Source organism: Rhineura floridana, chromosome 10, assembly GCF_030035675.1.
Source record: "Rhineura floridana isolate rRhiFlo1 chromosome 10, rRhiFlo1.hap2, whole genome shotgun sequence".
Classification (NCBI taxonomy): domain Eukaryota; kingdom Metazoa; phylum Chordata; class Lepidosauria; order Squamata; family Rhineuridae; genus Rhineura; species Rhineura floridana.
Genome location: NC_084489.1, coordinates 52,732,743 through 52,750,482, shown reverse-complemented (window position 1 = coordinate 52,750,482; position 17,740 = coordinate 52,732,743). Strand labels below are relative to the sequence as shown.

Genomic DNA, 17,740 nt, shown 5'->3' with positions numbered 1-17,740 from the left:
CAGACTGAAATTCGGTAAAAAAGAACACAAAGCAAGGCCATACCTGCAGATCTTAAACTACAGGGAGCGACATACAGGAGAATACTGTAAGAGACAGAGCAGAAATTGGGAACTCGTGGGCTCTTCAGATGTTCCTGGACTCCAACTTCCATCAACTTTAGCCAGCATAGTCAATGTTTAGGAATGATGGGAGCAGTACTCCAACAACATCTGGGGGACAACAGGTTCACCATCCCTAACTTAGAGTGTGGGACTAGGACTGGGGAGACCTTAGCTCAAATCCTTACTCAGCCATGGTCAGTCATGATCTCTCAGTCTAAACTACCTCACAAGATTGTTGTGGGGATAAAATAGTGGGAGAGAGAGGGATCATATATGCAACCTTGAGCTCCTCAGAGAAAGGTCAAGAGATAAATTCAGTAAACAAAAATCTCTATGCCTATTATTATTGTTATTGTTATTATTTATTTATTTATTTGATTTATATATCACTTACATGCTGTAATTGCTTCTAGGCGGTTTACAGGCACAAAATTAATTATAAAATATATACATAATTAAAATGCACGATAAAATAATTCAATCAAAACAGTAAAACACCCATATTTAAAATATATAATAAAATAAGCCTATTAAAAAGCATAACAATTAAACAGTTTAAAAAGCACTTAAAACACTTTGATCAAGAAGTTGAAGGACAGGGGAATGCTTGCCTGAGCAGGTATGTTTTCAAGAGCCAGCACAATGCCAGTACTGATGGGGCCTCACATATTTCAGCAGGGAGGTCTGTGATGTTCCTGTATTAGTGTATATATGGTAAGTGCTGTTTGTATAGGAGATACATGGTAAGTAGAATGAAAGAGGAGGGGGGAGTGAATGGGCAGTAGAATGCTGGATGATTGGCTGGGTGTTGAGAATGGCGGAGAGTATAAATGGAAGGATGACAGTTAAATCTGGGTGGACGTGAGTGGGTTGTTTTGGTAGGTTTGTGAGAGTTGTTTGAGAGGTGGATGTCAGGAGAGTGTGGAGAAAGAGAGAGTGGGAGTTCTAGTTTATGATAAGTCAAGTATCATAGTAATAGATGAAACCATATGCTTATGTGCCTTTATAAAGTAAACTTGTTATCTTTGTTATTTAATAAATACTGTATTTGGTTTACCAAAGGCCTGATCCTTGGCTGGGGTTTCACAGACCAGAAGGGAGGGTAAGGTAAATACCAAGGCTGAAGAGTGACAAATGGTGGCAGCGGGGAAGGGAAGAATAACACCACAAGTATTCAGAGCAAACCAGGATTATCTGCATTGATACAAAGGGACTGGGACAGCTTAAGCACGCAGTCACAGAGGTAACCTGATAGAGAGACTCAGGCAGAGTCTCTGGGAATACGGGTTATAGGACGTGACTGGTGGTGCTGCCTAGCAGGGGGATCTGGTGAGGTCTATGCTAGAGCGGGGAGAGAAACCATAAAAAAGGACAGTCCGGACTGGTGGAGTCCCTGGTGGTGCCTAGTGACAGGCAGTAACCACGAGCGGGTAGGAACCTGACAGGGAGAGCCAGGGAAGGGCGTCACAAGGTCATTCCACAACACTGGTGGCACTAGTGAAAAAACCTGCCTCCTGTTATCACAAGCTGATAATGATCAAGTCATGGTAAAGCTAGACAAGTTCCTATTTATTTATTTACAACTTTTTATATCACCTTTCATCATGTCAAATTTCAGAACAGCTGAAAATAAATCCCCACAAAAACAAGAAAACAGCAGACAAAAACTTCAAAAGACTAAATTTGCTTATTTAAATAGTGAAAGCTTTTTATGATAACCAACACTTTGAATTTAACAAAGGCCTGGTTCACACATAATGGTAAGCCATGGTCTTTGTCTAGCCAACGTGTGACTTCTCTGAACCCTGCCCAGCAACAAACCATAATGTGAAGGCATAGTTTGTAGATGGTTAACATATCATGGCTTGTTTTAAGTATGGTTTGGCATTATGTCTGAACACAACAGCCTTGCATAATTACAGTTTATTTGGCCACCTCACTTGCCAACCTGTAGAGACATGAGCAGCTGAGGAAACAAACAACCTTTTGGAGAAGCAAGCTGTGGCTTGTTTGCTCACGTCAGATGACTCACAGCATGTTGAACAAACCATAGCTTAGCATTCTGCATGAACTCAGCCAAAGAAAATAATAGGAAGGCAGGAGAAATGAGCGAGAATAGAAATGCCTTCTGCAATCTGATCCAGTCAAGAATTGGGTTTCATAATTCTGCCCTAGCTGAAATTTCAGAACTATCTTTGTGTACAGTTCCATAGAGAATATTTTACAACCACCTAATTGGGAAATTACCAGCAGATGGATGACAGTGGCAAGGTCCAAGTGAGACAAGATGAACCACAGATGGCTCACAGTCCAAAGCTGGTATAAGGTAGCTACTGTCACTATCTGGGGCTCTAGAAGCAAAGCAGATCTAGGTGCACCCACAGACTATGTGCCTGCTCTTTCAGTGAGCGGGCTGGACGTTTACAGTCCAACTCTCAGAGCCATCCCCACCATCAACATGTCTGCCTTGTCTTGCCTCAATTTAAATCTGTAATCCTTCATCCAGTTCATCACAGCATAAAAGCTACTGGGTCAGGCATGAAACAGAACCTCAGTTTCATGTAGTGGTTAGAATGTCGGTCTGAAACGTGGGAGGCCGGCGTTCAAATCCCCCACTTGGCTATGAAGCTGACTGAGTGACTTTGGGCCAGCCACTAAATCTCTCAGCCTGACCTACCTCACAGGGTTGTTATGAGGATAAAATCAGGAGGAGGGGAGCCATGTCAGTACACCACCTTGAGCTTCTTAGAGGAAAGGTGGGATATAAATGCAATCATAAATAAATAAATATAATAAAAATAAAAGGAAATAAAAGGGAAGTAGAGTCGATTGTCATCAGCATCCAAGGATCCTGTTAGTTCATCAACTTACTGATGACACTACACAATGTATTTAACAAATGGTCACTTATTCCAGGTACATGTAGATGTTAATGGGCCCTGGAGACAAGATGGAACTCTACAGCACCCTGCAGGTTTTCTCTCATGAGACAGAACAGTCATCATCCAGTAGTACCCTCTGAGTCACTGCAAGAGTTGCCGCCCTGGGCTCCTCCTGGGAGGAAGGGTAAGATTAATAATAATAATAATAATAACAACAACAACAATAACAATAATACAGCAGAGCCACTGCAATGCAATAACACCATTCCCAGCTACCCAAGATACTCCAGAAAGATTTGATCATCAACAGTATAAAAAGATGCCAAGAGGTCAACCATGACATTTTCCCCTTGTCATCACTAGACACAGATCATCAAACAGGCAAACTAAAACTGCATCAAAACTGTTAGCAGCCTGACTCAAATGGATCCAAAAAAGCAGTGCCATCCGAGACAACTTCATGTTGCTATATCAATGCCCTCTCAAATCACCTTGTCCACAAATGAAATATGGGAAATATGGATGGGGAGAAATTCCATTCAGTTTGCATTTAAAAGAGAATCTATCAAATTTGCACTTTCTGAAGCAATATGACAACCAAAATCAAGCCAGCCTTTGAAATTCACATGAATCTGAATTTTGCAATGCAGTTCTCCAACCAAAGAATGTTTACAAAAATGCATGTATTAGAGGGATGTGTGAATAAAAATGAATATGAGTGAAAATAACACAAAATTGCATTAATTAAGAGAATTTGCTTTCAAAAATGTGTACATTAATAAAAACTGCATACAAAAATGTATGTAAGGAGAAATTCACACTAAAATGCTGGAGGTTTTTCATGAAGATGAAGATTTTGTAAATTTTGTAAATAAAAAAAATTGCAAATTGCTGCAAAAGTGTGAACTGAATTTTAGATTGGAAAAATTAAAAACTGAGTGAACCAAAGCTGATAGATCCTCCTATTCCCAATATATATATATTTAATTCCTGATCTGCATTATTAAATGTGAGAATATATTTTTTGAAATATTCATGTGAATTTTTAGATATATTTTATAACTGTCATATTTTTTGTTTTGTATATGATTCACTTTCTTTTCATTTTATGTACATTGTTTAGAGATTTATTGCTCGATTATGTTACTTAAAATGTGTATTATTGTTGTTATTATTAGCAACTGTATTGAATGTAGAATTTATATTGATTTTTGTTGAAATGTAAACCACTCTGAGATTTTTTGAAATACATACGTACATACATAAGAAATAAGTATAACTAACTGTACAATATTTTCCTACGCTTTCATGCAGCGTCACATGGGGGTGGGGTGCATTGGCAAAATGGCAAGCAAGGCGAGCAGGGCTGGTAGGGGGAACATGGGGGCGGGCACCACAGGCCCAAGTCAGGCTGGTGCCCAAGGACCCAGTCATACCTGGCACCGGCCCTGAAGGCAAGGGCATGAGAGAAGCAAGGATGGCCGGCGGGGGGCAACCAAGCATGCAACTGATGAAGAGCCAGCAAGAAGAGGGGCTATGAGGCAGGCAGGTGAGTGAGCAACACAAGTGGATGCGTGTGAAGTGAGCAGGCAAGCGGCCAGGGGCAAGTGGTGGTGGCGCCGGCAGTTTGGGTAGGAGACAGGTAAATGCCCTAGATGGGGAAGTGGCCTAGGTGTGCTATGTGAAGGTGCATGGCAGCACCATTTTTCCAAAGTGCGGCAACACAGCGCAGAAACAGATGAGGAGCATTAGCATTAGGTCCAGTGCCTGGAAGCACTGGGGGGAACTGCAAGGGAGGGTGGCAAAGGGAATGAGGTGCCAGGAAGGCACATTTGTGTGTGTGTGTCGGTGTGCCTGTTTGGATGTGCATCCTTGTATGTGTGTTTGGGGGGGACAGAAGGTATTTGTGGGTGACTGGTGTGTTTGTGTGTTTAGGGGAGGAGATACGTGAGCGAAGCAAGCAGGGAGGGCAGAGCCCCCCAGTATATAATATATCTAGATCCAATGAACCCAAACAGGATTGCTTTAAATCAGACACATCAAAGCCTCCCTCAACACAGAGACATAATCCCTTGTCAAAGGGAGGCATTTAGAAGGGCAATAAGCAAGGGGGCAAGCCTTTACTTATTAGGGTTAATCAGGCAAGCAGCAAAATGCTACAAGGATCCTGTTTAAATCCACAGATAACAAAGACATTGACTAGCGGAATAAAACTTGACTACCAGAGGGCAGTGGGTACCCCCCTCGGAGAAACTGTGGAACCAGCATAGTCTAAGGCTGCCTTCACACTAACCCGTTTGTAGCACAAACATAAATGTTTTTCTCAATGCTTTCAATCTAGATTGAGTCAATATTCTGTTCTCCACAAGGGTGGGTATGGTTACTTGATACACATTTGAAAATCCTCCTCTTGATTGAGTTATTTACGTCTTTGGCTCCCTGCACATGCCCCAGGTGAAATGGTGATTGCAATCTTGGTATACACCCACCCATTATGTCATTGGGCAGGCATGGATACACCCCACCCCCATTGTCAGAACCACCTACATCTGTTTTCTTCTGTCTTCAAATGGACACACTGTGAGGTAATGCAGAATTAATCTGCAATGAGCTTTTATTTTCAGAAAGAAACCCGTTTCTCAAGAAGCGCTTTTCAGGGACAAAAAATTTGCAGTAGATCTAGACTGTGTGTGGACCGCCTAGAACAAAACAAGTACTCAATCTCCATTGATTCTAGAATAAAATGTTGTGCGCATGCAGTCTAAGTCACAGATCAGATGCAAACAATTGTGCCTGCAGAGTGCCAAGCAAACTGATCATTGTGGGCAATTTAGAGATCCTCATCACTGAGATGGAGAAAGGCCTGCAAAAGTCTCTTTGTCACTTGGAAAGGGTCTCTGGGTGGCACTGTACAGATGCAATGGCAGCAATTTATGCACCAACAGCAGAGTCTATCAAACAGGCACTAAGGTGTGTTTAGTTGGATTCAGTCTGATTTATGTACCATATGTACACTGACCAGTTCCTAGCCAGTTTCATCAGTCTTAATTCTGTATTAAATCACTGGGTGGTACAGCTCCATAGTCTACAATCCAGGCGCTTGGGAGCAATGACAGACTGGGACCAAAACCCAGAAGATGAAATTCAACAGCAATAATTGTGGAGTTCTGCATTTAGGTACAAAAAAAAAGGAAATCAAACGCGCAAGTAGAGGATGGGAATGAGGAGTGGAGCAGAACCTGACTTTGCAGCAGCACAAATACAAAAGCATCTAGGAATCTCATTTGATCACAAGCTAAACATGAACTAGCAGTGTGATAGAGCTGCTTTAAAAGCTAATGCAATCTTAGGCTGCCTTTATTTTTATTTTATTTTTTTATCATTAATTTTTATTCAAATTTTCAAAGACAAAAAACAAAACAAAACAAAAATAATTAAACAATAAAATAAAATGTTGACTTCCGATTTGTCGCAGATCAGTCATAGGTCTACAATATATTTTATTTATTTATTTATTTTATTAGATTTTTAAACCGCCCTATAGCTTTCTAGCTCTCAGGGCGGTGTACAAAGGTAAAAACAGATTAAAATACAGTAAACATGATAACACTACACTATAAAATATAGAAACAAAATCAAGACAAAGACAAATTAAAATTAAATTAAATTAAAATGCCTGGGCGAAGAGGTAGGTCTTTACCTGGCGCCGAAAAGATAATAAAGAAGGCGCCAGGCGTATCTCATCAGGGAGGGCGTTCCATAACTCGGGGGCCACCACTGAGAAGGCCCTAGCTCTAGTTATTACTCTCCAGGCCTCCACATGCGTTGGAACCCAGAGAAGGGCCTTCGATGTCAAATGTAGTGAACGGGCAGGTATATAGCGGGAGAGGCGTTCCACCAGGTATTGCGGTCCAATGCCGTTAAGGGCTTTATAGGTAAGAACCAACACTTTGAATCTGGCCCGGAAACATATTGGTAGCCAGTGCAGCTGGGCCAGGACAGGGGTTATATGATCATATTTTTTAATCCCAGTAAGAACTCTGGCCGCAGCATTCTGCACCAGCTGAAGTTTCCGAACCGTCTTCAGAGGTAACCCTACGTAGAGTGCATTACAGTAGTCCAATCTAGAGGTTACCAGAGCATGGATAACTGTGGCAAGGTTCTCCCTGTCCAGATAGGGTCGTAGTTGGGCTACCAGCCGAAGCTGGTAGAACGCGTTCCGTGCCACCGAGGCTACCTGAGCCTCCAGAGACAGGAGCGGATCTAATAAGACCCCCAAACTACGGACCTGCTCCTTTAGGGGGAGTGTAACCCCATCTAGGGCAGGTCGGACATCAGCCATCCTGTCTCTTAAATTATATTATAAAATCACTTTCCTCCAGTAGTTATCTTAATTAATCATCAAATCTCATAAACATTGCTTTATTCTTTCCACAAAAAGTCAAAGAGAGGTTTCAATTCCTTGAGAGATATATCTTTCAATTTTTCTCCAAATAAACATGTTGATTAATCCATCTCATTCAAATCTGTTAGGTCCAATAATTTCAATAGCCATTCTTCCATTATCAATATTAATTCCATCTTCCATCTTCAGTAATCCTGTTAAGTCCAGTAATTTCAGTAGCCATTCTTCCATTATCAGTATCCCATAATAATCTTGTTGTCATAGCCATAGTCCAAATAAACATATCGATTAATCCATCTCATCAAATCTGTTAGGTCCAATAATTTCAATAACTATTCTTCCGTTATCAATATTAATTCCATCTTCCATCTTCAATAGTCCTGTTAAGTCCAATAGTTTCAGTATCCATTCTTCCATTATCAGTATCCCATGATAATCTTGCTGTCATAGCCATAGTCATATAATAAGAGTCTGATGGGAATTTCCTTTATCAGAAATATTTCCTTGCCATCAATTCTGAATATGTTGCTGAAATATTGTTGTAAAGTCATATCTCTGTTCTTCTTTTTTACAAAATGCACTGGCTCATCTCTTGAGAATTTTTCCATTGTCACATATCTGTAGTTAATTCCATAGATTTTTTCTATGTCAAGCTCCATCACATCATTCCAGTCCAGAAAGTTATCCAAGACATTGATAACTTTATCACTAATATCTTCATTAATTTCTTCAGAGACAACATTGAATTCCAAACAGTAAACTTTATTTCTAATATCCGTGAACTCCAGATCTTTTTCCAATTCCACATTTGTTCCAATCTCCAAGGCTTGTATCTTCCCTTTAATTTTTCTTTTCTCATCTCTAATCTCAACAATCTCCTCTTTCACAGAATCCCCTATTTCTTTAAGCTCCTGCGTCATTTTGCTAAGTTCAATTTTCATCTCCTGTCTACCCTGTCTCAGGGTTTGTTTCGTTATCTCAATCTCATGCATTATTTTCTGAAACATAATTTCTTCCACGGTCGCAGCCACTTTCCTGGTTGCCATTCTTAAAACCATGAAAACAAAAATTATTTCAGCCACAATTGGGTTAATATTTCAGGCTTACTGACATCAGAGTGTAAACTGTACAGCCTGCCTTATCTCTTATATGTTCAGGAATACAAAACAAATTTAGTTCCCAGCATCAAAACAGTTAGTGGCGTCGTGAACAAGCAGATTCGTCAAAATGAAATAGACCAAAAAAAAATAGTCCCGGACATATAATACTCCAAAATTCATAAATCAAATTTATTTATTTTTTTCCCTCTTCGAAATAGAAATCCCTCTTCCGTTAGTATCTTTAGAATGCACTTCCAGGCCAGCTTTTTGCAATAAAAACAAAGATAAGCTTTTTCAATTTCTTTCCTCCTTAATTTCGTGAATAAAAGAGAAGAGTTATAACTCACCCAAAAGTTCTTTATAGCTGATTCATTGACAAATCTCTTTTTGCTGCAACAATTTAAACCAAGTGAAAAAAAAATAGAAAGAAGGATGCTTGCCTGTTAAAGTCCGTTTTTCTTTGAAGAAAAGATAAACGTGTTGCTTAATCAGTTAGAGCTTGATGGAAGTCCGTCCGGCTTGCTGGCTGAACTTTCTCTCATAAATTAATGAAATCCAGTCCTCCCAACAAAAACAGGCTTTGTGGTTAATCTCTACGTTTCTCCCTGCCCGGGAGAAAATCTTTACCAGTCAAAAAGAACGTTCTGACTGATTTTAAACTGAAAAAGCTTCTTCTGAGACGAGAGCTCGTCTCAAAAAGCAGGCACAGGCGAAGTCACCCTTCCCGGAAGTCTCCAATCTTAGGCTGCCTTCAGAAAAGCATAGCCGAAACACATTTTTGTTCAGACAACAGGTCTCCGCTGCAAGTATCTACTTTTGTATTGTTTTTAAATTTATCTGCTGTTATTTTCTGTATAGTCTTTAACTGCTATTTAGCTGTTTTTACTTTTTATGGTATTTTGTACATTGCCTTCAGACATGTGTGTGGAAGGCGGTTAATAAATAAATAATAATGTCCAAACCATGAGCTCCAATACTTCTGCTTTATGCTGCATCAGGAGTCCTGGGTCTGGAAACCAAGTCCTAAGAGGAATGGTTGAAAGGGCCAGGTAGGTTTAGCCAGGTGAAGAGAAGATGAAGGGGAAACCAAATAGTGATCATGGTCCTCCAATATCGGAAGGGATGTCACATACAGGAGGCAGCAGACTTCTCCCCTGTTGTTCCAGAGGGCAGAACTTAGAACCAATGGGTGGACACTGCAGGGGAGCAGATTTTACCTAAACTTTAGGAGAAACCTAATAGTTGAACACTTGAGCAGACTGCCTCCATGGAAGCGAGGGTCTCCTTTGCTGGTGGTATTTAAGAAGAGCTGAACAGCCATCTGTTATGTAACTTGTCCCTCGGGTCCTCCTCCATGCCTGAGGACTGGAAAGTGGCAAATGTAACGCCAATATTCAAAAAGGGATCCAGAGGGGATCCCGGAAATTACAGGCCAGTTAGCTTAACTTCTGTCCCTGGAAAACTGGTAGAAAGTATTATTAAAGCTAGATTAACTAAGCACAAGCTAAGAACAAGCCTTGCTGAAGCAGAGCCAGCATGGCTTCTGCAAGGGAAAGTCCTGTCTCAGTAACCTATTAGAATTCTTTGAGAGTGTCAACAAGCATATAGATAGAGGTGATCCAGTGGACATAGTGTACTTAGACTTTCAACAAGCGTTTGACAAGGTACCTCACCAAAGACTTCTGAGGAAGCTTAGCAGTCATGGAATAAGAGGAGAGGTCCTCTTGTGGATAAGGAATTGGTTAAGAAGCAGAAAGCAGAGAGTAGGAATAAACAGACAGTTCTCCCAATGGAGGGCTGTAGAAAGTGGAGCCCTCAAGGATCAGTATTGGGACCTGTACTTTTCAACTTGTTCATTAATGACCTAGAATTAGGAGTGAGCAGTGAAGTGGCCAAGTTTGCTGATGACACTAAATTGTTCAGGGTTGTTAAAACAAAAAGGGATTGCGAAGAGCTCCAAAAAGACCTCTCCAAACTGAGTGAATGGGCGGAAAAATGGCAAATGCAATTCAATATAAACAAGTGTAAAATTATGCATATTGGAGCAAAAAATCTGAATTTCACATATACGCTTATGGGGTCTGAACTGGCGGTGACCGACCAGGAGAGAGACCTCAGGGTTGTAGTGGACAGCACAATGAAAATGTTGACCCAGTGTGCGGCAGCTGTGAAAAAGGCAAATTCCATGCTAGTGATAATTAGGAAAGGTATTGAAAATAAAACAGCCGATATCATAATGCCGTTGTATAAATCTATGGTGTGGCTGCATTTGGAATACTGTGTACAGTTCTGGTCGCCTCATCTCAAAAAGGATATTATAGAGTTGGAAAAGGTTCAGAAGAGGGCAACCAGAATGATCAAGGGGATGGAGCGACTCCCTTACGAGGAAAGGTTGCAGCATTTGGGGCTTTTTAGTTTAGAGAAAAGGCGGGTCAGAGGAGACATGATAGAAGTGTATAAAATTATGCATGGCATTGAGAAAGTGGATAGAGAAAAGTTCTTCTCCCTCTCTCATAATACTAGAACTCGTGGACATTCAAAGAAGCTGAATGTTGGAAGATTCAGGACAGACAAAAGGAAGTACTTCTTTACTCAGCGCATAGTTAAACTATGGAATTTGCTCCCACAAGATGCAGTAATGGCCACCAGCTTGGATGGCTTTAAAAGAAGATTAGACAAATTCATGGAGGACAGGGCTATCAATGGCTACTAGCCGTGATGGCTGTGCTCTGCCACCCTAGTCAGAGGCAGCATGCTTCTGAAAACCAGTTGCCGGAAGCCTCAGGAGGGGAGAGTGTTCTTGCACTCGGGTCCTGCTTGCGGGCTTCCCCCGGACACCTGGTTGGCCACTGTGAGAACAGGATGCTGGACTAGATGGGCCACTGGCCTGATCCAGCAGGCTCTTCTTATGTTCTTATGAATGCAGTAGCTGCATCCTGCACTGCAGATCCTCTGCTGATTAACTCCAAGATCCCTTCCAACGTAGCGATGCAGTTGCCTCAATGGCCTAGGAATATTGTCCATAAATACAACAGATAGCTGGGGGGGAGCTCAGACCCAGGGGTCAAATGCAACTCTCCAAGCCTCTTTGTCTACCCTCTTGGGACTCTCCACAGACCACACCCCCTCAATAGGCCACACCCATCACCAGCCCTGCTTCACATGTTCCTTGCGTGGTTTTGCCTGGCTGTGTATCTGACATGTATCTGTGAGCTCTGATAAGGCCGATTGTGGAATGTTCTCCCCTGACGTGCCTGGCACCATCATTATCAACTTTTACGCACCATGTAAAGATGCTCCTGTTTATCCTGGCATTTGGCTCTTAATTGGGGTCATATGGTAAGATATACTAGCCCATATTGAGGTTCATCTTTTAGCAGAGTAGGGTAGGATTCATCCTTTTTAAGTAACTGCAGAGTTGCAGGATGAGCACTTCTAGTCAATAAAAGTTCTGTTCTGGGCTCCTGCTGGGAGGAAGGGTGGGATATAAATCAAATAATAAATAAATCAATAAATAATGTTCTTGTATCTTTTTGATGTTGTTTTAAATTTTGTATTCTTTATGATTTTATAATTGACAGTTGCTTAGAGACATTTTATGTAGTAAGCGATGAATAAATGCATTGTTGTTATTATTATTATTATTTTGCTAGCCTAGATGGAGGAGGTGAGTGTAGAAACAAGTCTACCATATAAAGCTAAGATTTCTATTTGCTGCTTCACTCACTTTTGCCTCTGGCCCTGCTCACCACTAGCATGTCCAGAACGGAATGCAACTGCACAGTAAGCTGCTTTAAGCTCCTTGCACATATAAACATAACAAATAACCTCTTAAAAATCTCTATATATTTAGAAAATAAATACTTTGCTTTTAGACCTATCGCCAAGGCAGCTTACCAACAGAAGAAAAAAACTGACAGCCTTTTTTCCTCTAGCCAGAGGTAGAGGCCAGAATATCCTTCTTTTCCTTTGTGCATTCCCAGGGCAACTGGAAGTTAGAGCAGAGTTCTTCATGGCACTCTGCAGCTGCTTGTTCATTTATTTATTTATTTTATTAAGCTTATATACCGCCCGACTAGCAACAGCTCTCTGGGCGGTGAACATTAAAAATACAATAAAAATAACACAATACAGTATATCACAATACAAAACTGTACAAAAAACTGTACAGTCTAAAATCAAAATATAATAATTTAGAATAACAGGAATTAAAATGCCTCAGAGAAGAGAAAGGTTTTAACCTGGCGCCGAAAAGATGCCAGGCGCACCTCCTCAGGAAGACCATTCCATAGTTCGGGGGCCACCACTGAGAAGGCCCTAGATCTTGTCACCACTCTCCGGGCTTCCCTATGAGTCGGAACCCGGAGGAGGGCCTTCGTAGTAGACCGTAGTGTACGGGCCGGTTCATATCGGGAGAGGCGTTCCGACAGATATCGTGGTCCCGCGCCGTATAAGGCTTTATAGGTAGGTACCAACACTTTGAATCTGGCCCGGAAGCATATTGGAAGCCAGTGCAAACGGGCTAGAACAGGTGTTATATGCTCAGACCGCTTAGTTCTTGTTAGCAGTCTGGCCGCCGCATTTTGGACTAGCTGTAGCTTCCAAATCGTCTTCAAAGGTAGCCCTACGTAAAGCGCATTGCAGTAGTCCAGACGCGAGGTTACCATAGCACGTACCACTGATGTGAGGTCCTCCTTACTCAGATAGGGACGTAGCTGGGCTACCAACCGAATTTCGTAGAACACATTCCGGGCCACCGAGGCTACATGAGCCTCAAGTGTGAGGGAAGAGTCTAAGATGACTCCCAGACTACGCACCTGTTCCTTTAGGGGGAGTGTAACCCCATCCAGGACAGGGTATATATCCACCATCCGATCAGAGAAACCATCCACCAACAGCATCTCAGTCTTGTCAGGATTGAGTCTCAGTTTGTTAGTTCTCATCCAGTCCATTGTCGCGGTCAGGCAACGGTTCAGCACATCGACTGCCTCACCTGAAGATGTAAAGGAGAAGTAGAGCTGCATGTCATCAGCATACTGATGACAACGCACTCCAAAACTCCTGATGACCGCCCCCAGCGGCTTCATATAAATGTTAAAAAAAATGGGAGACAGAACCGAACCCTGCGGGACCCCACATTGGAGAACCCACGGTGTCGAGCAATGTTCCCCAAGCACTATCTTCTGGAGGCGACCCGCTAAGTAGGAGCGGAACCACTGCCAAGCAGTGCCTCCAACTCCCAACTCCGCAAGCCTCTCCAGAAGGATACCATGGTCGATGGTATCAAAAGCCGCTGAGAGATCAAAGAGAATCAACAGAGTTACACTCCCTCTGTCTCTCTCCCGACATAGGTCATCAAACAGGGCGACCAAGGCAGTCTCAGTGCCAAAACCAGGCCTGAACCCCGATTGAAATGGATCTAGATAATCGGTTTCATTCAATAGCGCCTGGAGCTGGTCAGCAACCACACGTTCCAGGATCTTGCCCAGGAACGGAACATTGGCTACTGGTCTGTAGCTGCTGAAATCCTCTGGGTCCAAGGAAGGTTTTTTCAGGAGTGGTCTCACTGCCGCCTCTTTCAGACAGCCAGGGACCACTCCCTCTCGTAAAGAGGCATTAATCACTTCCTTGGCCCAGCCAACTGTTCCTTCCTTGCTAGTTTTAATTAGCCAAGAGGGGCAAGGATCCAGTACCGAAGTGGTCGCATGAACCTGTCCAAGCACCTTGTCCACGTCCTCGAACTGAACCAACTGAAACTCATCCAACAAAACATGACAAGACTGTGCTCTGGACACCTCAGTAGGATTAACTGCTATTAAATAGGAGTCTAAGTCCCGGCGAATGCATGAGATCTTATGCTGGAAGTGTTCAGCAAATTTATTACATCGAGCTACCGATGTATCTGCCGTATCTTGTAGGCCTGGATGGAGTAGGCCACGAACCACTTTAAAAAGCTCCCATGGGCGTGAGAGAGATGACTGAATAGTGGCGGCGAAATGTTGTTTTTTTGCCGCCCTCACCGCTCCTACATAGAGCTTAGTAGAAGCACGAACCAGCTCATAATTGCATTCGTCGGGAGTTCATCTCCATCTCCACTCAAGCCGCCTCCTGTCTTGTTTCATCGCTCTCAGCTCCGGAGTATACCAAGGAGCTGTATGAGCTCTACATAGGAGAGGGCGCGCAGGAGCGATCGTGTCAACAGCCCGGATCATCTCTGTATTCCACAGATCGGCCAGGGCTTCGACAGGAGCGCCAGTCTTATCAGCCGGAAAAACCCCCAGAGCCTTTTGAAAACCTTCAGAATTCATTAGTCTTCGGGGGTGGACCAATTTAATAGGTCCCCCACCCTTGCAGAGGGAAAAGGATACTGAAAGTCTAAACTTCAGCAAGCAATGATCTGTCCATGACAACGGGAGAGATGTAAAAGTCCCCACATCCAGATCACTATCCCCATGTCCGGTAGCAAAGACCAGGTCAAGAGTATGCCCCAATGTATGTGTTGGGCCACTAACATATTGAGACAGCCCCATGGTTGTCATGGCGGCCATGAAGTCCTGAGCTGCCCCACACAAAGTAGCCTCAGCATGAATGTTGAGATCTCCCAGTACTAATAGTCTGGGGGATCTCAACAGTACCTCCGAGACCACTTCCGTCAGCTCAGTTAGGGAAGCCATTGGGCAGCAAGGTGGGCGGTACACCAAAAGGATTCCCAGTCTGTCCCTCTGGCCCAGCACAAGGTGCAAACACTCCAGACCAGTGATTGCATGGACATGGTGCTTGGTGAGTGAGATGGAACTCTTATAGACCACAGCAACCCCACCTCCCCGACCCTCAAATCTACCATGATGCTGAACCAGATACCCCGGTGGGCAGAGCTGGGAGAGACTAACTCCTCCCTGTTCGCCCACCCAGGTCTCGGTTATACATGCCAGATCGGCCACCTCGTCCACAATCAAATCATGAACGAGGGAGGTTTTATTATGTACCGATCTGGCATTAAAGAGCAGCAACTGGAGATCTGAGAGTTGGCTGATAGGACAACCAACAACCCTGCGGGTATGAGAAGGACCAGAACGCGGCACAGCCACTACATGTCTGGGCCGCGTTCTCCTTACCTGGCACGTCCCTCTCATATTACCATACCTCCCTCTACCCGTCACTACAGCAATTGGGGGCCCCTCAGGTCTCCCCTCTTGATGATAAAATCTCTTCCCGTGGCACATGATAAACTATAAATACAAAAAACTCATATACATAAAAATACACATTCACTCACAACATACACTCATATAACACCCATTCATCCACTTCAAACCCACACAGAAGACACAGTCCCGTATTCTGTGCGCCCAAACGCCAGCTCTAAGACCGTTCTTCTTCCCACGTAAAACGCCACCTGGGGCCTGGTCCTGCAAGGTGCCCACGTGCAGAGCAGGAGCCCAAGAAGGAGAGAGCAGAGACGCCAGCCAAGCAGCAGCAGCAAAGCAGACAGATGGCTCTCCCTCCCTGGGCAGTGATGGTCCTCTTCCCTTGCAGGCACTGGATCTCCCAAGTGCCCTCAGCCTCTGAATGCACTCCAAATGCCAATGCTATCCATTGCTTTCCATTGGATTATTAAAAGAAAAAAATCTTTCTACTGTGTAATCTATCAAAGCCATAATAAATGTGCTAGTCTTTAAGGCCAGGGTTACCTTTTTGCATCCCTGTCTCCCTTTCTTCTCTTTTAGATGTAGCAGCCATTTTGTGTTATGCCACAGCCCCATTTTGTTATGCGATGCCCTCACAGCCGCCATTTTGTGTTTTGCCGCAAACCTGCACAGCAGCCATTTTGTGACTGGCGCCCAAAGCACTCTCTCACAATTCCAGATATGCCCGTCAACCCCAAAAGGTTGCCGGCCTCTATTTTAAGGTGCCACAAGACTCTGATATTTTTGCTGCCAGCTACTCCTCCAAACTGTAAAAATTTCAAATGTTTGGAATTCTAGAAAAAACATGACTCACTTACCCTTCTTTCATGTCATTAATAGGAAGTGGGACTCTGCCTCCCCTATCAAGAGCTGAGGTGATGTTTATGGCATTCAGATGCTCTGGTTGCCACACGTTTTTCACAGCTCCAAGGAAGTCTCCAAGAACCTCACTTGCCAACATTTCCTCTACATTCATGTTTTTAATGAAGAATTCTGCTTGATATGGTAAAGGAAGCTCTGGTTGCAAAGAAAAAGTTAATTGTGCCTTAGGTGTTTTTGTAAATTTACAAAGTAGACAGAATAATGTATCAGAAATACAGCACTGTTTTTTATGTATGACTATGAAACAGTCCAAGACCTTTTACTGAGAAATCTAAAGCTTACAAAGCAACTGTCTGCATGTTCAAGACATTCAATCTCTCAACCACGGTTACAAGACTGGTGGTGGCACAATCTCTGCAATGAGCCACTGGCCTGGTTTCCAATCAACAGCGGACCTTCATTTGGCTATTTATGCCTCTGCCTCACATAATTTTTTGGTTCCCCTCTCTTGTGCATTCCTATTCCCCCTTGTTTTCTGGTTCATACAAACCCTAGGTTGCCTTCAAACTGGGATCAGAAGTCCACTTCACACCAGAGTTTCCATCTCTGACTTGAGGGCAAACCATGGTGATCTGAGTTAAATGAGAAATGGTATTCGAGAATATAGATTGAAGACGGAGACCCAAATGGCTCAACCATGGTTGCCATTACATGTTAATTGAGCCATGTCATCCCAATATCTGACATTTGTTTTAATTAGCCAGAAGCTGCACATACTTCCTAAGCTGCTGCTTGACTCTTCCTGTAGTTTATAGTAATAGACCAGATGGACTTTTTAAACATATGCTGTTTTCAAATAAAAATGCTAACATTTCAGAAGTATTTCCAGCAGGATGAAAGAGTCAGAACAGTAGCAGCTTAGAAATAATCAAATAAAAAGGAATTTACTAGATACAGGAAAGTTTTGCATACCTCCTTCCTATCATGAAACACCCTTTGCATGTATTTATTCTATTCTATACATGATAGAACATGAAATTGTATATCATAGTGCAATCAAAAAGTGCTGAGCAGGTTCCTGTGGACACTTACCTTCTGCTGATATTATATTAATAATCAAATTATGCCTTGCAGTCTCAAACGTACGTCTGTTATATGCAGTAATCTAGTAAAGAAGAAATATAAGACAATAACTCATTGCTGTGTTTCTAAAAACTATTATCATTGGAGCATGACAAATTT

At 42.7% G+C, this 17,740-nt stretch overlaps 1 protein-coding gene across 3 annotated transcripts in view; it reads right to left on the bottom strand.

Moving 5' to 3' along the window:
* Nucleotides 1-17,740, bottom strand: part of SGCE (sarcoglycan epsilon) — a 76,796-nt gene that overhangs the window by 33,314 nt on the left and 25,742 nt on the right. For all 3 annotated transcript variants that reach the window (XM_061587081.1, XM_061587080.1, XM_061587082.1), the window contains exons 4-5: nucleotides 17,591-17,663; nucleotides 16,495-16,693 (exon numbers count right to left, since the gene is read on the bottom strand). In XM_061587081.1, coding sequence (XP_061443065.1) covers nucleotides 16,495-16,693; nucleotides 17,591-17,663 — 272 coding nt within the window. The remainder of the gene's footprint in view (nucleotides 1-16,494; nucleotides 16,694-17,590; nucleotides 17,664-17,740) is intronic.